This window comes from Trichomonas vaginalis, chromosome II (assembly GCF_026262505.1).
Source record: "Trichomonas vaginalis G3 chromosome II, whole genome shotgun sequence".
Classification (NCBI taxonomy): Eukaryota; Parabasalia; order Trichomonadida; family Trichomonadidae; genus Trichomonas; species Trichomonas vaginalis.
In genome coordinates, this window is record NC_067204.1 from 21,509,661 (window position 1) to 21,535,831 (window position 26,171).

A 26,171-nucleotide genomic window follows, 5' to 3' on the forward strand; every position below is an offset into this window, starting at 1 on the left:
TGTTTTCACGTCGTTAGTTTTGACGCTCATTTCATACAAAATAAAAATAAATTATTCAAAAATGTAAGACATGAATTTTTAAAGTTTATTTTTTATTCATGAAAATAATTATATCTGATTTCTTTTACTCTCTCGTTTATGAGGTCTTTGATTATGACTCCATTGATTCCATGAAATTAAATATTCTTTATCATTATATTTATACCTCATTAGCTTATTTTGGCTTTCATATTCATTAGCGTTTAATAATTCACAGTCTTCCTTTTTAAATATATGTTTAAGATATTCAGGATTAACAATTCTATAATATTGCTTCCCTTTAAATCTTTGAATATAAACAGGAACACCATCCTCTAAAATTCGATAATCTATTTTATCTGGTTTTACTTGTTGGGTCATTTATGTAAGAATAAAAAAATAAATATATTTTAAAATTAATGTTAAAAAAATGATACAAAATCGCTCGATATTGTATGAATTCTTACGTTTACAAAAAAAGTCACACAACCCATCCTATTCTACTACTCAAATTATTTGATATCAATGATTATATTTATATGTAAATTAAGAGCGCACATATGTTGGTTTGTTGTTTAAAGTTAATTTTCAATGAAGTTTCACACACTTAAGGGTGCACTTACGTCTTTCTGACATACTCAGAATTTTTTTTGATTCATAAGCATCATATTATTAGTCTAGAAAAAGTTATTAGAAATCACTAAATAGCACCTTATATGGATGTTACAATAAAGATATATTGATTTTGTGAGAGCATGTCAGAAAGCTCTATGAGCCCCTTAAAGAAAAATCGAATAAAATTTAAAATATACAACATAAAGACTTTTATTTATTTTTTAAATAACAAAATTGAAACTTTATCTGATGTTTCAGAATCAGGGACGAAAGCCATGCAGAAGGAATTTACATCTATAAATTCAGGAATAGTTGACCATCTAATGAAGCATTCCAAGTAATCTTTCTCTTCATTTGTGAAATTAGCTTTATCAGCAGCTTCAAGAAACTTTGTAACACAAGAAACATTTGTTCCTTTCACAGCATTCACCATATTCAAGATCTTTTCTTCTTCTATTGGTAACGGGAGTTTTGGAGAGAATCTGTATCCAAGTCTTTCAATTAACTTCAAAACATCTCCATCAGCAAATGTTTTATCAAAAGTGAACAAAGGTTGTCCAGCTGGTAATTCATCACAATGACTATATTTCTCAGCAAAAGACTCCATTTCATTTCTATATCTTTTATTTGCCCAGCTTTTCATTGTTGTTTCCATGTTTTCGAGTTCTTTATTGATTTCACTATCAATTTTCTCTTTCGCTTCAATTAAATAAGAAAACATCTTATTTCCTAGAACAGCGTCATCACGCTCTATATTTGATTTCGCGTTATCTTTGTAATAAACTAAGAAATCAACAAATTTATCCATCTTCGATTCCTTTGATGAAGAAAAGTTTTCCAAATTGAAATTATTTGCAATTTCTTCGAAATCATCAGTGTTATCGAACATTGGCAATGTCGGTTTATCGATATTCTCTACTTTCTTACCAGAAACAACTTCTCCGAACTCTCTAGAGAACCATGAAGTTATATATAATCTGTTCAAAATTGATTCGTAAATTAAATTACTATCATTATCTAACATCGTTTTTAAGTCTTCCAATCCACTTCTTCTTAAGACTGTTTTGATATCTTTGATTCTTTCATCTCTTTCTTTAATTGTTTCGTTCCAAATCGCATCAAAATAACCAGAATTTCCTCTCAAAGAGACAGAAATTTCAGGTCTAAAATCTTTTTGAGACAAAATCATTGCGTATTTCTCCAAAGCAGCGTTTGCCAAGTATTTTGTTTGTTCTTTAATTAACTTAGATCTTTGGAACATCTCGCTCAATCCTTGTGCAAACATTGTAACACAAACAGAATTCCATAAATTGAAAATATTAAAGCATTGCTTTGCAAATTCAAGTTGTTCTCTATCTCTTAATCCAACGAAAGTTGTAAATGTTGGTTGAACATTATTCTGATCAAAACATTGTCTCAATGCATTCTCTATCTGTAAATAAAGTTTATCAACTGTATCTAACTTTCCTATTTGTATTACAATCGCTCCTTTCTTTGTTGCATTATCCATATTAGATGTTGATTGTAAAAGTTTCTGGTAGTTACTTAAATCGCCTGGATAATCTTCTAAAACAGCTCCTTGTGCAATATCAATTGCATTTGGTGGATTGAATGTTGTGTTATAGACAAATCCGCTGTTTGTATCAAGTTTTCTTTCTTTTATGGCTTCTTGAGCTTCTTCTTCTGTCATTGACGTTCTGAAGATGATATTTAAGTTTGCGTTCTTACTTGATTTCTTGGAATAACCAGCAAAGAACTTTTCAAGACCAGAAAGTTGGTTTTTGGTCGTTGGATAGTTGGCAATTAAAATTCCATCGTTTGAATTATCTAAAACATTTTGAATGGCGTTTAAAATGCCTTTTTCATCATTAGAAGAGACATTGATAACATGTGGATCACCAGAATCAGGTACACTATCTGAATTTAAGGCATTTATCTGTGTAACTTTGAAAAATTTATGAATGAATTGTGATATTGTTGTTTTACCGGAACATGGAGGTCCTGTAACACAAATAATAAAAGGAAGATCAACATGATCTGGTAGTTTGTCTGGATCTGAAAAAGCTTTGCCCATTTTTGATAATTGACTTAATAACGAATCCATCTCTGGATTTGCATCGTAAGTGAACTCATTTGATGATGTAGCCTTCATTAGATTGATTAATGATTTGTAAACATCAACAGGTTCTGTCTGTAAAAGGCAAGAAATATCTGGTGATTTCAAAATCGTTGCTTTGAATTCTCTACGGACAACTGTACTACGCGATGTTTCTATTTGCACTTCTGGTGGAAGATATTCTCCTTTCTGATAATCTTCTCTTAAATGGCGTAATTTTCTTTGAAGTAATTTTTCATTAAAACCGTTGTTTTCTTTAAAATCTGTAGTTTGCTGACTAACTGCTAACGAATAATTTAATATTCCTTGTAGTTCTTTCATACAAATCTGTTCATGTTTGAGTTTTGTTTTTGCTTGTCTTTCTTTTGAAAGTTTTATGTGCAATTCTTGATCAGGCGGTGGAGTATACTTTAATGTATCGAGCCATGTTGTTTTCTTTGGTGGTTCTTCAACAACTGGCTTTTCTTCTTCTACAACTTCTGGTTGCTCTTCTGGTTCTGGGTTTTTCGATTTCGAATTTTTGCCTTTGGATAGTTTACTGGCTTTTTGCGCTTGTTGTGCCTTTTTTGGTGGCGCTGTGAGCTTTTTTGGAGGGCACATCACACAAAATTATCAAAAATAACGTTCAAAATAAAAATTTTCGTTACTTTTTTATTTTATCAATGGAAAAGATTTCTCTGATGTTTTGAGTATAAATACTATATTCTGTTTAATGAAAATGCTTTAACTAGTCTAAGTATACTCATTATAATGGCTATTTTATATATTTTAAGTGAAAATTCTTATTTCGAAATTTATTTTAAGCTTTTTGATAATTTGATTTGTTTTCTGTAATGCAACCAAACTATATTAAATAAATACATATGAAAATATCTGAATATAATTAGAATATCAAAATCAAAAAATTTTTTTTTGCACTTTTTTTCATCCGTTATTAATCAATGCAAGTACAGTACAAATTCCGTCCTATCCCAAAGCGTGATGATATCTCAGAGATTAAACAGAATGCGCGCAGGGATAGTGTCAATCCGAAGGAGATTGATGATCATTGGTCAACTCTTTATCACGATACGTACATTAGGCATCCTCTTAACTTCAATTACAAAACAAACGCTCCACCAGAAGGCATAAGCATTGGTGGTGGTAACTTAGAACCAGATGCTGAAGAAATGAAAACAGATTACCAAAGAACTTACAAACGTTTTGATAGATCTGACGTTCCAAAAAGAGCAGATCCACTACCATGCTCCGACATCATTAAAGGAGATGAACCGATACCCGAATCTACTTGCCATGCAGCTCTGAAAGAGGCTAACGAAGGCAGGCCTCCTTATGATAACGCAGAAGCTAAGGCAAGAAAGGCAGAAGGCGTTTCTTCTCACTTCTACTTCGGCTCAGATCCTAAATCTTTTGATACAACATACAATAACGACTTCATCGAACGTCCAATCGAAAAACCACCGACATACAATCTCGAATTACAGAAATCTCACGTCGAATTTGATAAATCCGCTGGTCTTGGCCCGCATCAGAAAGCCAGATCAAACCAGAAAGCAAAACAAAATTATCCACAAGTTGCAGACGCCAAAATCATGGATATGAACAAAGCAAACTTCGATATAGGCTATGATAAGCCAAACTACCAGACAACAATGGGATCTTCCCTCTACAAACCGTCAAAACTTGCAGGACGTCCAGAAACTTTCAAGGCTCCTCCATGCGCTGTTCTTAGTGATCATGGTGATGCTGGCAACTCAAGTATGTGGAAGTCCAACTATACAACCGATTTTACCAACAGACAACCAATTCCAAATCCAATTGATAAAGCTCAGCTTCGTGATACTCATTTCGATCCAGGACATGAAAAGAACGAATGGCCAGATCGTAACAAGAAGGTTGAGACCGTCCGTCCAGAGCGTCTTACAGTTAACCTCCAAGAATCAAATATTGTTTTCAAAGGTGATGGCCAAGGACGTTATCAAACAACATCATCCGATCTTATTGGTAATTACGATCGTACAAAGGATGGCCGCGGCAAGTTTGTTGATGCTCGCGACGATCATCTTTTCCTTGGTCAAGATAATCCGGATTACAGTACAACAGCAAAGGATTTCAACAAACTGGCCGGTACAGGAAAACCAGCTGAGAAGGGCGTAGACCTTCACCACCTTCGAGGAGTCGGATTTGCCACAGGAGGCACTTTCGATCCATACTACGAGGAGAAAGCTGATCAGAAGAAGGAAGTTAGATACGGACCAACTGTTAAAGTCGATCCAACTTACTTCACTTCTTCACATTTCGAGTTGAATTCCACTGGAGCCCAAGGAAACGACTGGGGTACAACTTACTTCGAGGAAATTTGTCGTCCAAAGATATATTAAATTTTGTTTCAGAGTTAAAAGTTATTTATATCACTTTTTTTATTATGCAATTTCAAACCTCATTTTCATGATAAAAGTTCCCATTGGGCACCTGAATATATTGAGTTAGAAGTGAAAATGTGTTCAATAACTTTCAAAATCATATTGAAAATTTCAATTTTTCGAGACATATTATAATAAGCTTCTGAAATCATATTGTACATAAAAAAGTAAATGAAAAGGAAGTCACCATCATGACGTTACCATTTTGATGACTGGGTTGTCCATCATACAAACTTCAATGAAATGGAAGTCACCAATAGGTTATATATTTCCTTTAAGGGTGCCGGAAAGTGAAGTGAAAGCTATTACAAAAACAACACTTTTCAAACCCATAAAATCATTTTTATTTTGTTTTGTTTATATGAGTATAAACCTTAAGTGATGATGTATCATAGTATCATATTCAAACTAAGTGAAAACGATGTTTATAATTATAAGGTTATCGAAAACATAAAAAATCATACAAAATTTTTAAAATCTGGAAGGGAAAAAGTGCATTTATCTCAACATATGAGAATTGAAAATAAACTTTGTTCTGTAAAACTTTTAGTATAACTATTGAAATTTTGTGTTTAATGTATCTCACTGGCTTAAACACAATATTGGAGGACTAGATACAAACCTAATTAAACTTTGAATGAGACCATTTCGACTGGAAACCGCTACCATTGGGTTTGTTCCCTAATGGTAATTAGCAGAATCCAGTGAGATGGTAGTGCAATCGGTCTTAGTTTTGAAGTAACCCACTAATTAGATCTCGACACTTTTTAACAAGTGCCAAATGTTTTCTATAAAATATCTAGTATCTTGTACCTAGATATCATTTCTGCAGTATCAGCCCCTGCCATGGAATAACCAGGGACTAGATAGGCCCGCAAGTTCGAAAATTGCGAAACAGTTTACTTCAAACTGGAAGTATCCAAGACATCAATATCATAGAAATAAAAACCTTAGTATATACACTACTAATATATGTTTCAATATCATTAATATCTTTACTACAAATGAAGTTATGAGCAATACTCGAAGAACAACAGCTAGAACTAAATCATAACCTGTATAACTTTTCAACGGTGAATATGAAAAAGAATTTGAAGCAGCTGTTGCCATGGTTATTGAGCCAGAAAAAGGTATAACTTTGAGTAGTTTCTGCAAGTATACCTTAACGTTATCTAGAGTTTGAATAAAATTAGCTTTTCTTGATTCGTTCAGAATATCTTCTTGGGCGCACTTAAATGTACCACGGCTCCATGAAACTGTTTGACCAACAGATTTACATTTGAGATTGTCTTCAAGTGCACCTGTAATAAAATCTGTAACGATGTTTATACGTATATTTTGCCAAGATGATTCTTTAATTTTTCTCTTTTGTGGTTTAATTGAAGTAAGATCTATTTTTGGAACAAGCCATTTTTCATTTTCATTATGTAAACACTTAAAATCATGAGATCTTGCCAAAATAAGCAGACAATGCATTTGAATTATGATTGTTAAAATTGAATTAATTGAAATTAATTCAGAGTCATACCGGGTACCAACTTTCTGAAATTTGATGCATCTAATATTGATTTATTTTTGCCCAAGAACCACGTTTTTTTTTTATGATTTCATTTCTGAAATTTGTTTTTGTGATGGCGATATACATATCCAGCAAATCATCATGCATATTTCGATAGATTTCTTGGAAAATGCATCCCGGTAGATACACTAAAAAACGGGCATTTTTACATGGTTTACAATTGTAAAGTAGAATTTTTGGAAATTACAGTGCACTCACCCTCAACACTTTAATTAAAACCACATTAGATTAGCTGGGGATTGCAATTGCTATGATTTGAATGGAATTATTTCAATGAATGACATAATTATTTCATCTAAACTCATCGCCCATGTTTTAATTATATATAGCATATATTTCCGTATTTTTAGAGCTTTATACATGCAAATTCTTTATTTGACTCAAATTTTTATATATAAAATCTACGATATCGAATTGATCCTATTGTTGACATTTAAATTTAAATTCATATGCCGTTTTGATAATATATGATAAGTTTAGTCTTAAGAATTTCAGATTTTAAAAATATCAGATCAAATTAGTAAAATCTCTGATTTCTTATATAATTTAGAGCTTTTGATTTTCCTTGGCGAATTTGATTCAAAGAAAGCTTCTTATCCCATGGTGCAAATAATTGATAAAGATTGAAATTTTCTTCGATTAAGCAACATCTTACATAAAGTTTAAGGGCAACTTCCATGTTTGGAATCCTTCCATTAATATAAGGTGGTGAATATTGGAAACCGTTTTCGCAAGCAGGAGCGATATATCCATGACGCTGGATTAGATCATATATTTTCTGGGTTTTTATATTTGAAGATCTTATTAAGTTTTCGAAACTTGTCATTCTAAGAGCGCCCATCAGGCCGATTGCTGTTAATCCAATATCATTTCCGCTATAATTCCAGAATCTTTGCGTGAGCATAATTGAAAATGGATCTGGTTTATCCTTGTTTTGATAGTAGAATAAGTCAAAATTGATTTCATCTTTTGTTGCTAATGATCTTAATGCATTATTGTATTCTACGCAATTTGTAGCAATGCCTATTGTGTCCTTAAGACTTTTTGGTCTATCAATGGAGTAAGTTTGTCCATCAATGATTGCTTTGATATTTAAGTTTACACCTTCTTCAAGAATGGCTGGAATATCGCACGTACAGCCAAACATAATAATCTTTATATTCTTATGGCTTAAGATGTTTGAGAGATATGTAGTAGTTTGCTGAGAGAATGGAGTTTTAATTAAAAATCCTTGCTGGAGCTCAATTGATACATGTGAAGAGTTTGAACTAGGAAATCCACTCTTGAAGCATTCAGCTATTTGTAGAATTCCAAGTGAATGTGAGTGATAACCTAATTGAAAACCTTCGCAATCAATTGCAACTCTTACCTCTTCTCCATTGTTTAATCTTGTAAGAATATCCATGGCAGATGCATTAAAAGCATTCTGATTTAGATTTTGAGTTACAGGAAGATGGTTAACACCTGTAATCATGCATGGTACTGATTGAGGTATCATTAATAATGAAATGTGAAATGATACAAATTTTCTGATGATTATACATGTTAGCATGTCTTATGTAATACAGGAAATCGGTTTGAAAGGATTGTTAAGTTCATGTCTTATGATTGTATTCTGAATTATTGTCATATGAGACGATCTCTCAAATTTGAATAATGATTCAAAAAAAATTGATGAAATTTTCTTACCGGAATTTATTCGATGCAGTTTTTTAAAAGAGATAAAAATTAGACGCATATAAATTGTTATTTCAAATATCAAACTTTAGACCGTTGATAGAACCGTTTCAGATTTTTGTTGGAAACCAAAATATTTGATAATGTATTCCATAACGAAATACATTGTATATAGTTATAAATAAGTTTTTAGTTTATGAATTTATATAATGTCCAAATATATGTTATTTTAGAAATGAAATTAATTCAATAAAATACCCATAGTACAATTTGGAGAATCTTTGAAATACAACGAATGCTTATTCTTTCATATACTATTTTGTTAACTTTCTCTTAATTTCAAAAGTTAAGTATACGCCTGGTCCCCTATTTTCGTAGTTATTCCTCCATGTGATATTAAGAGATTCACTACCTTATTTGCCAATTGATAATCAGGACTAGATCCGCATTGATCTTCTGCGCCCCTTCGGCAACTTATTTCACGTATAACAGCTAAGTCAAGGGGAGTTAGATCATTATACCTAAAGGATTTATTGTAGCACCATGAGAAATTAATAGTTCAATGACTTTGTCATCATCCATCATTGAAGCTAAATGAAGAGGTGTATTCCCATCATGGTTATTTGCATTGACAGTGGCACGGTTTGAAAGTAGAAGTTCAACCAAATCATTGGAGTTTCTTTCCATATCAAAAGAATTTACAAAATCATCATTTAAGAAATCATGTCAATAATCATTAACATAGCGTTTCGTGATATTTTTACATTCAAAGAATATGGCATGATGGAGAGCAATATCACCACGATAATCGCGTCACCTCACTTTCCGGCACCCTTAAATTATAGATCCAAGGTGATGTGATTTTTGCATCCCTGGGATGGACGATACACCCAAAGTGTCACCTTTTTTGGGATAACATGAATTTTAAATATCATGAGAGTTCTGCAAACCATATGCACAATATCTATTCAGCCTGACTTCTTGTATATATGAGTTAGACTTCTTAAATATTGTGCTTGGGGCGATATAAGTATTTCCGAGATTACCATCGTGCTCTATAGTATGCTACTTCTCCCTGGTTCTAGCTCAGTTCCAAGGATATTGGCGTTCAAGGATTTGGCAAGGTCCTTCCGAAGTCTCTCATTCGATGAGAGATTTCGGAAAAATCTTGCCTTAAAGTACTCCAACTCTTGTTCTTTTGTTCCTAAATAGTGAGAAAAGTTATTTGACTACTTAAGGTAGAGATTATCCGAGGTCCCTCATTTGATGAGAGGCCTCGGATAATCTCTGCTTTAAAATTGTACACTTGTAGTCCATGAGAGTGTAAGTATACATTGATAGGACAGCTTTCTTCTGAAGTCTTAGATTTGATGAGAACCTCAGAAGAAAACTGTCATATTTTATAGTAAAAGGAGTTTCAGGAGCTCCAAAGCTCCCTTTCGTAAGGATTAGGAGCTTTGGAGCTCCTGGTTCGTAGATGTGTTTCGCATCTTTCATCAGCAAAGGACATTTACCATCTGGGACTCTGTTGATGGAGACTCAGGAGCTCCAAAGCTCCCTTTAGTAAGGATTAGAAGCTTTGAAGCTCCTGGTTCGTAGACGTGTTTCGCATCTTTCATCAGAAGAGGCCCAAATGGTAAATAGCCTCTGCTGATGAGCTTCAGGAGCTCCAAGACTCCCTCTCGTAACGATTAGGAGCTTTGTAGCTCCTGAAGGTAAGGTAGGATTGCTCTGATCTCTAATCAGTAGATGCCATGCCTCATTATGAACTCTACTGACAAGAGATCAAGAGCTCCAAGGACTCCTTTTTTAGTTAGTGGCGTTCTCACCATTTAGTAGGATTGCTGATCCTACTAATGAAGTGATCACTTAGTATACGTTTTGAATAAATTGAATTTTTTTTAGAATTTAGTATTTTTTATAGACATCACATGTATATTATAAATACATAAATATATTCTTTAATTCAAAAAATTCAATTCGGTTTTGGGATGGGCATCCCAGCCCCAAGTATTCAATTTTATTCAATTTTTAAAGAATTTTGGGTTGGGATGCCCAGACCAAAACAAGCTTTATATTTTGATGTGTAGATACGTATGTGTGCATCATTGTTGTGTTATATATTATGTTTTTAATGAAAAAAAATCTGATTCAAAAAAAATTATCACTAATTAGTTGATAATATAAAGAAAAAATAGATAAATTGTATGTTTTGAGAGTATTTATCCACATTCACTCATATGAATTTCATTAAATAGTGTCTTTTTACTCCCAAATTTATTTTGAATTATTGAAATCAAAGAAAAAAAATCAGAAAAATTTCTCGAAATTTTTATTTTCAAAAAAAATTTGGATTTTATATTGAAAACTGACACTGGGAGGACGATAGGGCTGGGATTGGAGATACCCCGCTCACTTGGGAAAAATACGGATCTATACCCTTAAATGAATCCATGTTTTATTATATGAAATAAAAGAAATTAATATACCAATAACGTTTAAATTTGTAATACTAATGAAAAATCTAACCGTATGCAATTCCGTGCATTGCTCAGATTCATTTTTTATTAAAATATCGGCAAATTAAAATAATAAGCAAAAACGTCAATAGCCAAGCCATCGGATGTTCCTCAAAGTAATCGCGGAGTTGATCAGAAATACTGATTTCTGCGCCATGATTTTTAAGAAGTTTCACAATTTCCAAATGTTTCTTTTACCTTGCCAACTGAACTGGCGTATCTCCAAATAGACCTTTTGCACTGACATTTGCTCCGTGAGACAGAAGGAGTTCAACCATTTTTTATCATTAGAGGATATCGCGTAATGTATAGCAGTGTTACCAAGGATATCTTTTTCATTGGCATTTGCTCCATGAGAAAGAAGAACGGCAACCATTTCTTTATCACCGGATTTCGAGGCAAAATGTAGAGGAGCATTTGCTCCGTGAGAAAGAAGGATTGCAGCCATTTCATTGTTACCAGAATTCGACGCATAAAGAAGAGCAGTATTATTATCATTACCTTTTGCATTTACACCTATTCCATGTGAGATTAGAAGTTCTGCGACATTTTTCCCTCCGTAGCGCGCTTCTTTGATGAGAGCATTTTTCCCAAATTTATCTGCTGCATTCATATTTGCACCATGAGAAATAAGAAGCTCTGCTGTTTCTTTACCCTCCATTCGAGATGCTACCATGAGAGGAGTTTCTCCATCAAAATTTCTTGCGTCGATAATTGCTCCGTTCTTAATAAGAATTTCTGCTATTTCGGTACAATTAAATTGAGCTGAATAATGTAAAGCTGTATTTTCGAAAAAATCACTTCCTCGAATTTTTGAACCATGTGAAGTAAGATATTCACAAAGTGATGGTATGAGAAAGTTTATTGAAAAAACTAATGAATAACTGAAATATTCTTCTTGATCCAAGTCAAAAGAAAAGGCTTCATAATTGTGGAAGTCACCACAATCTTGCAAATTCAGCTTTAATTTGTATTCTTTTTCTAGAAATGAAATCATACCAATATTGTGCGAAATAATTGCATATGTCATGCATTCTTTATCTGGCGTTTGTTCTTTCAAACATTCAGTCATGATGTATGAATTTCCATGCAAAAATGAAAATTGAAGACAAAGAGGAGTGATTGGTAATGTGAATTTCGTTCTTAACAATTTGAAACATTCGGTAAATAGATTTCTATGGCTGGTAGAGGTAATACAAGGTATTGGCTGACTTCCCAATTGCCTTTTTCGTATACAGAAAAGATACAAAGTGAAGAACTGGCGACACAATAATAAATCGCAGATTTCGGAGTAACTTTAAGTACTGCTGACAACGGGTCGTTGTTTTGCGATGAGAATATGATGTTTTGGGTATTAGAATATGTCAATCTTAAGTAAGTATCGGACTTTGAATTGAAAAATACAAAATTTGAAGTTAATGATGGGGCAAAAATAGAAAATGACTTAATTCCATTAGTAAATATCCTCGATTCTTGGATCTGTTTGCCAACAGTATATGAATAAAGGTCTCCTTCGGAATCCGCTGAGAGAATTCCATCATCTGAAGGTGTGAAGCTCATAAACTTTAGATTTGATGTGGATTTTCTTGTGAAAACCGTAACTTCCTTTTTATTATCTGTATCATATAAAACAAGTCTTCCGTTAGCGAAACTAATAGCCAACAAGTTCGATTTATTTGCAATTGCTATCGCAGTTATCTTATCTTGGTTGATTAGATCATCTTGAAGACGTGTAAAAGTTTCAAATGGAGGATAAGATTCAATAATTCTGGCGCGGCTTGTCAAAAACAAATACTTTTTCATGTTGTGTGTTTCTCCAATAATGTAAATGTCTTCGTTACTTTCGCCAGTATCAAACTTCCAAGGATGTCGTGTAACATCGATGGGTTTGTTCATTTTGTGATAGTTGGGGGGGGGGGAAAAAAATTGATACAATTCAAAATTATCGTCCAAAATTTCGAACATTATATTGTTAAATTAGACTATCAGTTCGTTTTATAAAATTCGCGAAATTGTCGGTTTTGACAAAAAGTGATTCAAAATCGAATCATCAAAAATCATCTCATATGCCTCCTCCAAAGATATATCATTCGTTGGATACTCAAATAGGCATCATATATTTGCATGAAATCAAGCAAATTTTGCGCTTGAAATTTACATTCATGGGAAACACTATCCTTAATCATGAGAAAAAGCAATATCAAATCATAGCATTATATTTATGACCTGCAACACGTTCTTCACATAAAAAAATCATTAAATTAGTCTAAAATAAGTAGAAATAAGCATGTATTTAGTATGTGTAGTAATTGAAAAGAATACATTTGGATTATATTTGTTAAACAAAATTTGTTTGGAACTACTCCAGTAAATTTGAAACCTGATAGAAGGAAGCATGTAAAGCAACAAGTTCCTTGTTTAAAACATGTATTTGTTTCCATAAATATTCGATATGTCTTATATGGAGTTTCGGAATTGATTTTATATGTCTTACTTTTATTTGTTGGACAAAGTTTATTTCCATTCCAATCTGAATATAAAAACTCACGGCAAAATGAATCGTTAACGTAAAAAACTTCAACTTTATCTTCTGGATTTGTGTATCCATACACATGAATAGTGTTTGGAGGTACATCTCCAGTATATGATAAAAATGATATTGACTTAAGAATAAAAGGAGCTGGAGACAGTATATCAAAATAAGGAGCTGAACTTGTAGACCACCATGCGCATGAAGTTTTCCACTCTGTGAGGCACTGAGGGTTTGGAGTTCCAATTAACTTAAAGTCTGAATATGAAACATCAATTCCTGCGATTGGAAAAAAAGTCTTTTTTTGAATTTTTTTTTGGCTTGAACATCATGCTTCATTGGCATCTGCATATAATAACAAACTTAGATATTTATAAAATATGCAATAATCTCATATATCACTTCCAAATTCTGGACTGCTTATTAGATATCCCTTGCATTCCATGAAATTAAAAGAAATTTGTTGAAAAATATATACATGTTTAACTTATAACTTTATATGTAACTTCCAAAAGCAAATAACGCTTTTATCATGCGCATCTGGATGAAAATATTAATGATTTAGACGTTTCTGTTGTTATTGGGTTATTTCATATCTACAAATTTAATCAAATTGCATAAAAGAAATCCGATATTATACCTTAGTGCTTTTCCGCTGAAATAGTATAGTATTTATTTTCCGAATATAGTTTTAAAGATATTTTAAATGGTAAAATTGAAATGCGTTCTTATAATAAATTATTTATGTCTGATCAAGACACTCACCCAAATAAATTCAGTGAATTGCGAAGTAAATATAAATACCACATCGATTTATATAATGCATTGTATCAGCTGAAAACTGAAAATGAAGAAGAAATAAACAAGATTTACAAAATGCTCAAAACAGAATTGATTGATTCAAAGAAATGTCTTCCTCATACTATTGTAAATGATATTTTTTGTATCATTCTGTTTAATAATCGCTATACAAAGGCTTATTTATCTCTCGCCAAGCTCATATATGATAACTATCAATTAAACGAGGATATCACACAAGAACAAAGTGTTAGATACATATTTTATAAAGAATATGGAATTAAATTAAACAAATCTGATAATTTCGAAACACTTATATTAGAAGATCTCAGTTTTCAGAGAGAAGATACAATTTACAGAGCAATTATGTGTAATGACTTAGAAAGATTCATCGCATTCACTGAAGGAGATGGATTTGATAAAGATCAAATACTTAAAAGCGATTTTTATCCATATTCTTACGAAGGATATTCATTGCTTGAATTATGTTGTTATCATGGCGCAGTTGATTGTTTCAAGTTATTAAGAACGAAATTTAACTCAGAAATAACTGAAATGTGTTTAAAGTTTTCATTTTTAGGAGGAAATCCAGATATCATGAGTGAATGTTTGAAACATCAAAAACCAGATGAAGAATGCATGAAATATGCAATTATTTCTCACAACATTGATTTTGTTACATTCTTGATGAACGAATACAATTCAGAGATCGATTTATATTATTGCGGATTGTATCATAATTTGGAATCATTTTTAATTTATTTCGATCAAACTAATGATGTTAACAAATGCTTTATTAATTCCACGAGTTTCAATATTTGGAATCATTTTTAATTTATTTCGATCAAACTAATGATGTTAACAAATGCTTTCTTTATTCCGCAAGGCTCAATATTCCATCCTTGCTTGAATACTTCCTTTCACATGGCGCAAATATCAATCAAAAAGATGAAGATGGAAAAACCGCTCTTCATGAAATGGCATATAATAATAACAAAGAAATAGCCGAGCTTCTTATTTCACATGGTATAAATATCAATGAAAAAGATTATGAGGGAGAAACCGCTCTTCATAAAACAGCATATAATAATAGTAAAGAAACAGCAGAACTTCTTATTTCACATGGTATAAACATCAATGAAAAAGATAGAGATCGAGAAACCGCTCTTCATATTTCAGCACATAATAATAGTAAAGAAACAGCCGAAATTCTTATTTCACATGGTATAAATATCAATGAAAAAGATAAAAATGGAAGAACCGCTCTTCATCTTGTAGCAGAATATAATTTTAAAGAAATAGCTGAACTTCTTGTTTCACATGGTGTAAATATCAATAAAAAAGATAACTATGAACAAACCGCTCTTCATAAAGCTGCATATGATAATAACAAAGAAATAGCTGAACTTCTTATTTCACATGGTGCGAATATCAATAAAACAGATAATAATGGAAAAACCGCTCTTCATCAGGCAGCATATAATAATAGCAAAGAAATAGCCGAACTTCTTATTTCACATGGTATAAATATCAATGAAAAAGATGAGCATGAAGAAACCGCTCTTCATATTGCAGCATATCATAATAGCACAGAAATAGCCGAACTTCTTATTTCACATGGTATAAATATCAATGAAAAAAATGAATATGGAAAAACCGCTCTTAATATTGCCACAAATCAAAACAGTAAAGAAACCGAAGAACTTCTTATTTCACATAGTGCAAATACCAAGGCAAAAAATCAAAATGGAAGACCCGCTCTTAATATTGCCACTAATAAAAACAGTAAAAAAACAGAAGAACCTCTTATTTCACATAGTGCAAATACCAAGGCAAAAAATCAAAATGGAAAACCCGCTCTTAATATTGCCACTAATAAAAACAGTAAAAAAACAGAAGAACCTCTTATTTCACATAGTGCAAATACCAAGGCAAAAAATCAAAATGGAAAACCCGCTCTTAATATTGCCATTAATAAAAACAGTAAAAAAACAGAAGAACCTCTTATTTCACATAGTGCAAATACCAAGCCAAAAAATAAATATAAAAAACCGCGCGTCATATTGCCGCAGATAAAATCAGTAAAGAAATCACAAGTCTATAATAAAAAGTGACTTTTTTCGTACCATTTCTCAATTTTTTTTTGCATTTTCGTCTACTAATGAGCCAATGATATTGGAAATTAATTTCAAGATTTGTAGTCATGCATCTATAAAATATAGTATATACAGATGCATCTGAATGAATATGAAGCTTTTTTTCCTTAATTGTCTAAAATAGATCACATTGATTTCCAAAATTCCCTCAATAAATGAGCAACTGCATTCTTTTTTATCAAAGAATAAACCTCAAACTTATTATTCACTTATGCAAACATTACTAGAAGTATTTTTATAAGACTGAATATAGAGATCATAATATATTGTCTGATAATAGTTTTTCAAAGGGGGTTTTGCTATTTTACTTAATGGTGCACTTATCGCTTTCTGATATGCTTTGCAAAAATCAACATATCTTTATTTTAATAGCAGAAAAGTATAACAGTCATATTAGGTAGTATATATTGATTTATATTTACTTTATCCCGACCAAAAAGTATTAACTTATGACCTTGGAAAATGTTTAAAACGATCTTTCAGATTTGATGAATGCCAGAACCAATTGAAATAAAAAGTTTTAGTTTTCATTCAATTAGACACTTAGGATTTGGAGTTCCAATTAAGTTAGGTGTGAGACTTTTTTTTTACAAAATTTGAGCACAAAAAAAAAATTTATAAGAAGTTTCTTTATCAATGACTCTAAAAACTGTTGTCTTCGATGACAGTGGATCTGAGGAAGAGATAAAGATTTCTCCACCAAAAGGTTCACCAACGAGAACAAGAGTTCGTAAAGTTAGGCAGAAAAAACCAATTCTTATTCTCGAAGACGAGAAATCTGATAAAATAGATGATCAAAGCAAACCAAATGAAGATATAAATGAAGTTCCGGCCCCAAAAGAAGAACCAAAATCAGAAGAAAATGTTGAAGAACATCAAAACGAAGCCGAGCCAGTAGAAACAGTGCAAAATGAGCAACCTTCAGATCCAAATCGCCGATTATCGCAAGAAGAAGTTCACGTACTTCAAAAAGAAATTAATCGATTGCCAGGTTACGTTTACACATCGACACTGGTTCCATATAATTTCGAAAAAATAACGAAAATATCTTGGAATGGTGGAATGGTTCATTTTCAACTTAAAAGAGGAGCAGAATATTTATATCACGCAAAAGTCAAAAAATCAATGCGTACAATTCCTATTTTCAAGGGAACAAAAGCCCACTTATCGTCATCATCCAGCGATGCAAAACTTGTTTCGACCCAAAATTACGATTTTAATACTTTATACTCTGGCGAAAAGGAATTGATGGAAGTCTCATTCATGCCAGGCAAAATACCTAAATCTCCACGAACTGTATCACTTTCTTTTAAAAATCCTATTCCAGAAGTTCCTTCTGCACTTAATTCAAAAATTCCTTCAATAAGTCCATGTGGTGTTTGGGTTTTGAACCACAATGGACGATTTGCTATCTCTAGTATCAAAAACTGCATCCTTCTTGATGAAAAACAAACCGAATTTTTATCTCTGATGAGAACATCAAATAGTGAAGCCCAATTAGAGGCAAACCAAAATATACCGCCGCTAATTGTTTTTGGATTTGCTATTGCTTCATTTCTATGCACAGTAAAATAACTTTGTTATTTTTTGTGCTGAAATCTGTACAATTCAATAATAAAACATTTTAGTTTATAGAAATTACTATTTATATTGAATTACAAGAGGCATCTAAAGAAAGTTCCCGTCCTCTTACAATTTGAAATTGTATTTCAATCCATTTAGCATGGATCTTGGGCGTTCAAAGTTCGGATCTGGGCATATTATGTCTTTCAGAGTGCTTAATGCAATACTTGCAACAACATCTGGAAGATCGATGCCTAAAGAAAATAGGAATTCTATAATCAGGCAATTAGATGCTGATGAAAATCTATACATTAAAACTTGAGCTAGTAACATGTATGGATCTGATGGTTATTCTGGTGATGAGTATCATGATCAAATGATCGAAGCACTAATAAAGATGTTCATAGATTATTGCGCCAGTGAGATTTTGTTCGCAGCTCTCGTTTACCAGCAAACATTAAAGAAATAATACAAAATGGCTTTTCAAAGATTCATGAACATGATGATTTTGTTTTACTCGCTCTAATTCTGCTTTTCAATTTATTTTTTTTTGATCATGTGCATGAATAAAGCAGGCTACAACTAGAATTTTTCAAATAAAAAAGAGTTTGTTGCTGGTTTTCTAATTTTTGTTCATCTTTCTTAATTTTATGCAGTATAGGGTAGCATCTAACTGAACTGCATTTATACGCATATACGAACATCATAAAATTATTTACAAATTAGATTTCTGATTTGATGAAAGCGTAGATTTTATATGTTCTATCAATTATTTTTACGCTTGATGAAATCACGATGATGATGTAAGGCTATTACAAGATTTATAAGAGTTTCCAGAAAATAAATTGTGAATCCGCGGAAGGTCTTTCAAAATTTGGAACAAAAGAAAATAACGTTTTAATATCCAGTATTATCAACTATCCTTGATTTTTAATTTTAAAGTATCTTTGTTCAATTTAAATTAACGATACAATCATTCATTTGATCCTAAAGATGTAAACTATTCAATTTATTCATCCATGAATCTTCGATTGGATTAAGGGTTTCGTTTTGCTAAAATTGTCACTTTTATAGCATATTTGTTTTTGGATGTTTTGCGAAACCAAAAAAAAAAAAAACTATGATATACAATGTGTGTGTAAAGAAAATACTTTATTTACTAGTTAAAAAATCATTTGGTATTGATCAAGTTATTTTTTCTGGATAAGGTATTATATGGATAATTGGATAGAAAATACAATTATATAATCTTGTATCTGGTTTAATTAAGCTAATTGTCATCAGAAACTTGTAATTTTTATGAATTTCAGATTTTCTTTTCATTACTGCTTTTCTTAATAGGTCAAGTTCTTATTTACGTTATAAAGTATGATATTTACAAATATCAAGTTATCATGTTTTTTGAGAAATTATGAGAAACAAACAAAAATGAAAAAGATAGGAATAGCAATGAATAGTGATGTGGGTATAGAAAATGTAAGAGATATGAATGCAAAGCAATCAGTATTTAGGATATTGACCATAGATTTCGAAAAAAAAATGCTGCATATTGAGCGAAAACTATGATTATATTATAAGGCTGTCATTTAAAGCATAATGAAACTATTCCCTTTTCATTTTAATCGAATAAGATAGTAAAGATTTTTGAATTAGCTAGAAACTGATGAGATGTTTTCACAAATCAGATTTTTAATCTCTATAATGCATAATTCACTCAATATCTCAATTTTGATATTGCGAGATATTTTTGCTATCGGTTTCGCAATTTTGACACAATAGCAAGAGGGTTCTATAAGCATTATTATCAACGTAGAATCTGAATATCATATCAGAAAATGTCGCAAATCTGACATTTACCCGACCAAATAGCAAAAATAATTGAATACTTTTCGCAAAAACTTTAAAAATCGATTAAAATATGAAATATAGATATTAAAGAGACTTTTTATATAATATTCATAAAGATTTTCCAAAAATATGATACCGCAAAATTAAAAAAGTGACGTCTTGAGTGGAGTCAAAGGTCGAAATTGCTAGCTAAATGTTTTGGCAAACCCAAATTTTAGCTAAAAGTGACAGGGGAAAAAAAACGTTTAGTATTAAAAAAAAAGACCGATAAGAGCTTCGTTCGAAATATAGAGGGAACTGAGAATGCGCAACCATTCTCAGGGAATATTGGATGCTATTCCCGTTCCCTCTGTATGGAAAATTGAGGTTTTCAAAGGGAGTTAAAATAATATCAAATTTATACTAATTTACTTCAAAATACAAAAGTATTTGACAGCTAAAATTAGTTACTTTAGCAAGCCTATCAATACCATTTTACGATTATTGTTACTTTTTCGAAATAAAAGTAAAAACAAATTTATACTAATTTACTTCAAAATACAAAAGTATTTGACAGCTAAAATTAGTTACTTTAGCAAGCCTATCAATACCATTTTACGATTATTGTTACTTTTTCGAAATAAAAGTAAAAACAAATTTATACTAATTTACTTCAAAATACAAAAGTATTTGACAGCTAAAATTAGTTACTTTAGCAAGCCTATCAATACCATTTTACGATTATTGTTACTTTTTCGAAATAAAAGTAAAAACAAATTTATACTAATTTACTTCAAAATACAAAAGTATTTGACAGCTAAAATTAGTTACTTTAGCAAGCCTATCAATACCCTTTTACGATTATTGCTACTTTTTCGAAATAAAATAAATTTATTATCAAAAACCTTTTTTTTCTTAGTAAAAATAAACGAAATTTTTTACCTTATGAACTTTTGATGGAAATATGCAAATTTAAAATAATAAAGAAAGCCGCGAGCGAAGCGATCGGCTTAGTTCGAAGATTTTGATTCAAATCTTTGCTGATCTGTAATTCGCGGAAGCCGCGAGCGAATCGAGCGGCTTAGGTCTAAGATTTTGATTCAAATCTTTGCTTATATTCCTTAAATTCTTTATGAAACTCGCAACAGTTCCATAAAAAATTTTAAATTCTAAACTGTCGAAATTACCGATCGGTAATCACACCCTTCACGGGTGTGTCGCTTTTTACAGGCGTGTCACTTTTAGCTAAAATTACCCCTACTCATTTCCGATAATATTTTTCTAAAAATTCTTTCAAAAAATATCATCGTTTTTCGAAACTATCAAAATCGAAAATACGATGGAGCTCGAAGACATCGTTAATGAAGACCATGAATTACCAAGCATGAACGAAAATCAGCATCCAACTGCTGGAAAGGTCCAAATTGGTATTGATGGTCTTCCAATCCAGCAAGCTCCAGATGTCCCTCGACCAGAAGAAGAGGATGTTAACGAAGAACCAAGCCAAAAACAGCAAGTTAAGCAAGTTAGTGCTATTGGAACTATTTTCAATCTCTTAAACTCTGTTTTGGGCATTGGTCTATTAAGTGTTCCTAATTCTTTCATAAATACAGGCGTAATAATGTCATATGTTGTTCTAATACTTATGGCTGTCTTATCATTCTTCGCAACAAATATCGTTATCAAGCTACAGACGCAAACAGGAGCAGATGGTTTTGACGACCTCGCTTTTAAGATTCTAGGTAAGATTGGTTCGATTGTTTTATCAGTATTAACACTTCTTTTCTTAACTTGTGCCCTCCTAGCTTATATGATTGTCGCTGGAGATATGCTCATTTCATGGTTTTCTATGGGAGGAATCGATCTAACTAAAGGAATTTGGTGGAGAGCCCTCATGATTTTCGTCTATTCTATATGTCTCCCAATTCCTCTTACTATTCCACGTAATATTTCATTCTTGCAATACTTTTCAACAGCAACAGTATTCTGCCTTTCATTCTTCCTCATTGTAATGATATACAAATGCAGTTCAATCGTCCCCAAGCAAGGAATTAGCAAGTCAATCAGTTATTGGAAACTTGATTTCAAAGTTTTCTCAACATTATCAATTTATGCGATCACCTTTTCATTACCTGTTGTAACTATACCATCAATGAAGCTTTACAACCCAGATTACAGAAAAAGATGCAGAATAATTATTATTACTTGTATTCTCTGCTGCCTTGTTGTTGGTGTAACCGGAATCACAGGATATACAATCTTTGGTGCCGAAACTTCAGATAATATCCTTAATAGCTTTGAAAATAATGATATTGTTATTCTTATCGTCAGAATTTGTTTCTTTGTAGTTGTTACATGCGCTTATCCATTACTTAGCCAAGCAGTACTCGGTAGCTGGTCTTCTTTGATTTATAAAGTTAATACACCAAATACTTTATCAAATGGAAAGCGTGCTTTAATTTTATGCCTTACAAATGGCATTCCTCTTATTATTGCTATGTTCTTATCCAAGGTCAAGCCAGCTCTTGGTGTTTCTGGCTCTCTTGGTGGTTGTTTTGCTAATTATATGTATCCAGCCATTCTTTACTTCTTTAACTCGAAACAGAAGTGGACATATTGGAAGAATATCTTGGCAATTCTTCTTGGCCTCTTCGGTTTAGCTGCTGGAATTATTTCAACATATTTGGCATTTGTTGATGCAGTTCACGCCTTTTCTTCAAAAGGCGCTTAGAATATTTTAATATTATAATACCTATCGAATAAATTTACATGTTTTATTGTTAAATAACTTTTTATATCTTTCTTTTTAAGCAAGATATCCTATTTCTAGTGCTAAACATTCGTTTACTTATGATATTTACTAATAACGTAATAGGAAATCAATATTATTTTCAATATCAAAAATAATTTAGATTTTGAGGGCTATCAATTATGTATTATGCTACAACATACTGCAAAAGGCAAATTTTCCTTTACTCATAACTGGTAATATTATGATATTATATCAAAATTATTGAATTTGTTTGAAATAGCCAGATATATGCCAAATACTACTAACTCTTTTCAAGAGTAGCCGGGGTAAAGAAGATTCAATATAATTATTAAGTAGCCAGAACAAAAACGAATTAAAAAGTGCACGTTTAGAAAAGAAAACATTTTTTTATGAACGACGAATTGCAAAGATGCTTATCCTCTCAGAACAAACAAGGATTCTTATCTGAGATGGAAAACAGAATAAAACAAATTTCTAGTGAAAAAATAACAGATGCGGCAAAGCATAACAGTGATGTTGACGCTTTGATGGTAATTCTTCAACAAGGTCAAAATCTTTTACCAAGATTTACTTTTCAGCTATATGTTCATCAGTTAGAAAACTCCAAAGTCAAAATTGCTGTTGCAAAGCCAGTGTTCAAATTTTCTAGAAAGGCTACCCAGCAAAAGCAGCAAAATACAACTACAATTGATAATGACATAATAAATGATATCCAAACATGGCAAATGAAAGGCGAAAAGAATGTTTCTAAAGAAGTTTCATCTGATGAAACAAGAGTTGGTCTTACAGAGCTCGAAAATTGCACTGTAAAGATCGTTGGTTCTCCAATGGCATGCTGTTTTACAAACTTAAAGGATACAACAGTCATTGCTCTCAACATTGGAGGATCTATTCATATAACTAAGTGCACAAACTGCAAATTCTTACTTGGATGCAAGCAATTGCGTATACACGAAACATATGATACTGATTTCTATGTTGAAATGATGTCTGGACCAATTATTGAAGATTGTGATAGAGTTCGTTTTGCTCCTTATGGATCTCAGCCAGGTCCATGGAACGATGTTAAGGACTTTAAGTGGCTTAAATCTGAGAAATCACCACATTGGACAACAATTCCTGAAAATGAACAATCAGTTCCACAGTATGTTACTAAAGCTTAATTATATTCTATATATTTATTGATTTATTTTAAACATATGCTTGTGTTTCATCTTCTTCTTAATGAAAATGCAGATTTCTTCTCACATTCAAATTAAAAATTCGCGAATTTAACACATATCATTGCGGTGATGCAAATTTCTAATTACCTAATTCTGACCACAAAGTTTTTGAATTGAGCTACAATTATATAGATTCTTTTCATCATGAATAAAAATTCTTATTCTCAAATTCATCATTATAGAACATTTCAGATGTAGAAAATAAATATTCTTCATAATATATTTTATATGTAAACTAGAAAGCTTGAAGATCATTAATGAGATTCAATTTCAATTCTCATTTTGCAATTTCAGTATAAGAGGTAAATAACCAGTTATTTCTTCCCATACTAGTTCTTATTGTACAATAAGTTTTTGTTTCTCTATAAATAAAAAAAGTGACTTTTAAAAATACGTTACCAAGCAGGAGAAACGATATAATTTTTTCGTTAGGATGATAAAAAGACCTGGGGAGCCAGAACCAAAGTCATGGGCAGAACTTTTAAAGCAAGAAGAAGCCAGGAGGAACGCTCCACCTGATAAATCATTTTATGTTCGCGAAAAAATTAAACAATACCAAGATGGTGGTATCTTTGGACAAGAACCAGAGCCGAATGAGGAATACACAAAGACAAAAATCAATTGCGATTCTCATTTTTATGCAACAGATAATCTTTTCGATCCACCAGAGGAAGTTAAGCGAAAAGTCAAGCCTTCTAATGATCATGGCTTAGATCTTTTGTCATGGAATGGCAAGAAAGGATTCAAAGATGAGGCTAAGCCAAGACAAATGCGCGAAATTACACCTTCATATGAAAACACCGAATTTGATTCTGTTACAGGCGTTGCAAAAACCAATGCATTCAAGAATTCAATTACTCAAATCCTTAAACAGCGCGAACGTTCAGAAAAAATCATGGCTACTCGTTCAATTGATCCTATTTCAAATACATTCCCTACTGCAAATCTCGAGGCCACACGTGCAAAGAGCGAATTGGATGCAAGAACCAGAACTCATGAGTTCAAGCTGAGCAGAGTGCCGCCAAACGAGAGAAGAGCCATGGAGAATACAGTTAACATTGTTACTGGCGAAACAACCGATGAAAAGGTTGCAAACGAGTTTGTTAAGGACTTTAGCTCCTCGTGCGAAAGAAATAAGAAGTCTATTGCTCGCGAAAAAGAAATTGTTGAACAAAGAGAAAAAATAGCAGCGCGTGAAACAGAAAGAATCGGCTGCCGTTATAATTTAGAAGGCAGACAGAAAGATCTCAGAGACTACAACCTCATAACTGGACAAGATGTCCAAGTTTGCATGGATAAATCTGTAAAGATGAAACCATCAGTATGGCAATGGTGCCAAACTGAAGCTCTTCAGTAATATTTGTTCGCCGTTTTGTAAAAAACTTGTTAATTTTATATTAAAACTTAATTCAATTTTGTTTTCATATCTTAACTTTCATATCTTTATAAAACATGTTTAAAGGAAAAATGTTTTACTAAAAAAATAATCTTACAAATGAAATTGAAATAAAATCATCTATAATTTACAGAAAAATAATATATCTCTATTAAATCTTATGTAAGATGCTCTATTAGTGTCTTGACAAACTCTGAAACTTGGTTATCATCAAGAGGAACTTTGTAATTTAGTTCTGAAGTTTTTACACCTAAATTTTCCATCATTTCTTTGGCTAATTCAACTCTATATGCTGATGTGGTACCTATAATGAATGCTTTTCTTCCTTTAAGTCTTTCAACCCAAGAAGAAATCGCATTAAAATGGCCTTTCTGATGAACTTCAAGTTGTCCCAGTTCATCTAGTAAAAGAACAACTGGTCTACCATCAAATTTAAAGGATTTAGATTCTTCAAGCGCTTCATCAAATAACGCGTTATTAAAGAACCAAGGCATTGTTTTTGGAGGGGCATTAAGGTTCTTCACAGCAAATTTTTTATATGTAATTGCATTTTGGCCAATGAATGCTAAGTCATAACCATCGCGAATTTTATTTGTTTCTCTAGAAGGTTGGAAAAAGCCGCAAACTTGGACTTTTCCAGTTTTCAAAAGCTCACGTAGTATTTTGTATAATGTTTGTGTTTTACCTGATAGGATATCCCCAGAAAGAGGAATCCACTCAGTCATGAAAAAATTGACAAAATTTTGATCCAGTATAAAAAAGTGACATTAGATTTTAGAGTTAGGAAATCAGATTTTCACCTTGAAACACACGTGTATAATATAATAAACAGCCGGCATTACATATTTATGTAATGCCACACGTCATTCTGATTTTCGAAATTGCGAGAGATAATACCTTGAGAAAAGAAAATGATTAAAATGGTTCAAGCAATCTATTTGCTTGAAAGCAAACATAA

General features: G+C 32.0%; 15 protein-coding genes across 15 annotated transcripts, besides 4 other annotated features; 8 read left to right on the plus strand and 7 right to left on the minus strand.

Annotated features, from left to right (window-relative positions):
- Positions 1 to 625: 625 nt before the first annotated feature.
- Positions 626 to 658: a mobile genetic element.
- Positions 659 to 847: 189 nt separating this feature from the next.
- TVAGG3_0585160 (KPL2-related family) lies at positions 848 to 3,349 on the minus strand (the record flags this gene model as incomplete). Its single annotated transcript, XM_001306599.1, has 1 exon — positions 848 to 3,349. One exon carries the CDS (start codon positions 3,347 to 3,349, stop codon positions 848 to 850), a length of 2,502 nt encoding a protein of 833 aa, XP_001306600.1.
- Positions 3,350 to 3,685: 336 nt separating this feature from the next.
- Positions 3,686 to 5,170, plus strand: TVAGG3_0585170 (uncharacterized protein; the record flags this gene model as incomplete). The annotated part of the gene is made up of 1 exon (XM_001306598.1): positions 3,691 to 5,130. The coding sequence occupies one exon, from the start codon at positions 3,691 to 3,693 to the stop codon at positions 5,128 to 5,130; it is 1,440 nt and encodes a 479-aa protein (XP_001306599.1).
- Positions 5,171 to 5,450: 280 nt separating this feature from the next.
- Positions 5,451 to 6,200: a mobile genetic element.
- Positions 6,201 to 7,225: 1,025 nt separating this feature from the next.
- Positions 7,226 to 8,303, minus strand: TVAGG3_0585190 (3'-5' exonuclease family; the record flags this gene model as incomplete). The annotated part of the gene is made up of 1 exon (XM_001306597.2): positions 7,269 to 8,303. One exon carries the CDS (start codon positions 8,301 to 8,303, stop codon positions 7,269 to 7,271), a length of 1,035 nt encoding a protein of 344 aa, XP_001306598.1.
- A 632-nt stretch (positions 8,304 to 8,935) lies between these two features.
- On the minus strand, positions 8,936 to 9,115 carry TVAGG3_0585200 (putative GTP-ase activating proteins for the small GTPase, ARF family; the record flags this gene model as incomplete). The annotated part of the gene is made up of 1 exon (XM_001306596.1): positions 8,936 to 9,115. The coding sequence occupies one exon, from the start codon at positions 9,113 to 9,115 to the stop codon at positions 8,936 to 8,938; it is 180 nt and encodes a 59-aa protein (XP_001306597.1).
- Positions 9,116 to 9,268: 153 nt separating this feature from the next.
- Positions 9,269 to 10,866: a mobile genetic element.
- On the minus strand, positions 9,674 to 9,925 carry TVAGG3_0585220 (uncharacterized protein; the record flags this gene model as incomplete). Its single annotated transcript, XM_001306595.1, has 1 exon — positions 9,674 to 9,925. The coding sequence occupies one exon, from the start codon at positions 9,923 to 9,925 to the stop codon at positions 9,674 to 9,676; it is 252 nt and encodes an 83-aa protein (XP_001306596.1).
- Positions 10,867 to 11,119: 253 nt separating the features above from the next.
- On the minus strand, positions 11,120 to 12,019 carry TVAGG3_0585230 (spectrin binding; the record flags this gene model as incomplete). The annotated part of the gene is made up of 1 exon (XM_001306594.1): positions 11,120 to 12,019. One exon carries the CDS (start codon positions 12,017 to 12,019, stop codon positions 11,120 to 11,122), a length of 900 nt encoding a protein of 299 aa, XP_001306595.1.
- Positions 12,020 to 12,090: 71 nt separating this feature from the next.
- Positions 12,091 to 12,912, minus strand: TVAGG3_0585240 (WD40 repeat-like family; the record flags this gene model as incomplete). Its single annotated transcript, XM_001306593.1, has 1 exon — positions 12,091 to 12,912. One exon carries the CDS (start codon positions 12,910 to 12,912, stop codon positions 12,091 to 12,093), a length of 822 nt encoding a protein of 273 aa, XP_001306594.1.
- A 1,309-nt stretch (positions 12,913 to 14,221) lies between these two features.
- On the plus strand, positions 14,222 to 14,657 carry TVAGG3_0585250 (spectrin binding; the record flags this gene model as incomplete). Its single annotated transcript, XM_001306592.2, has 1 exon — positions 14,222 to 14,657. A coding segment is annotated over one exon (436 nt), but the record flags the coding sequence as incomplete, so codon positions are not given.
- A 215-nt stretch (positions 14,658 to 14,872) lies between these two features.
- Positions 14,873 to 15,109, plus strand: TVAGG3_0585260 (spectrin binding; the record flags this gene model as incomplete). Its single annotated transcript, XM_001306591.1, has 1 exon — positions 14,873 to 15,109. The coding sequence occupies one exon, from the start codon at positions 14,873 to 14,875 to the stop codon at positions 15,107 to 15,109; it is 237 nt and encodes a 78-aa protein (XP_001306592.1).
- Positions 15,110 to 15,252: 143 nt separating this feature from the next.
- TVAGG3_0585270 (cyclin-dependent kinase inhibitor 2C-related family) lies at positions 15,253 to 16,389 on the plus strand (the record flags this gene model as incomplete). The annotated part of the gene is made up of 1 exon (XM_001306590.1): positions 15,253 to 16,389. One exon carries the CDS (start codon positions 15,253 to 15,255, stop codon positions 16,387 to 16,389), a length of 1,137 nt encoding a protein of 378 aa, XP_001306591.1.
- Positions 16,390 to 16,918: 529 nt separating this feature from the next.
- On the plus strand, positions 16,919 to 18,607 carry TVAGG3_0585280 (uncharacterized protein; the record flags this gene model as incomplete). Its single annotated transcript, XM_001306589.1, has 1 exon — positions 17,068 to 18,006. One exon carries the CDS (start codon positions 17,068 to 17,070, stop codon positions 18,004 to 18,006), a length of 939 nt encoding a protein of 312 aa, XP_001306590.1.
- Positions 18,608 to 20,042: 1,435 nt separating this feature from the next.
- Positions 20,043 to 21,084: a mobile genetic element.
- Positions 21,085 to 21,128: 44 nt separating this feature from the next.
- Positions 21,129 to 22,590, plus strand: TVAGG3_0585300 (amino acid transmembrane transporter protein; the record flags this gene model as incomplete). Its single annotated transcript, XM_001306588.1, has 1 exon — positions 21,161 to 22,552. The coding sequence occupies one exon, from the start codon at positions 21,161 to 21,163 to the stop codon at positions 22,550 to 22,552; it is 1,392 nt and encodes a 463-aa protein (XP_001306589.1).
- A 273-nt stretch (positions 22,591 to 22,863) lies between these two features.
- Positions 22,864 to 24,050, plus strand: TVAGG3_0585310 (post-chaperonin tubulin folding pathway; the record flags this gene model as incomplete). The annotated part of the gene is made up of 1 exon (XM_001306587.2): positions 22,984 to 23,757. One exon carries the CDS (start codon positions 22,984 to 22,986, stop codon positions 23,755 to 23,757), a length of 774 nt encoding a protein of 257 aa, XP_001306588.1.
- Positions 24,051 to 24,226: 176 nt separating this feature from the next.
- On the plus strand, positions 24,227 to 25,220 carry TVAGG3_0585320 (uncharacterized protein; the record flags this gene model as incomplete). The annotated part of the gene is made up of 1 exon (XM_001306586.1): positions 24,251 to 25,174. One exon carries the CDS (start codon positions 24,251 to 24,253, stop codon positions 25,172 to 25,174), a length of 924 nt encoding a protein of 307 aa, XP_001306587.1.
- A 124-nt stretch (positions 25,221 to 25,344) lies between these two features.
- Positions 25,345 to 26,144, minus strand: TVAGG3_0585330 (uncharacterized protein; the record flags this gene model as incomplete). The annotated part of the gene is made up of 1 exon (XM_001306585.1): positions 25,372 to 25,938. The coding sequence occupies one exon, from the start codon at positions 25,936 to 25,938 to the stop codon at positions 25,372 to 25,374; it is 567 nt and encodes a 188-aa protein (XP_001306586.1).
- Between the last annotated feature and the right edge of the window lie 27 nt (positions 26,145 to 26,171).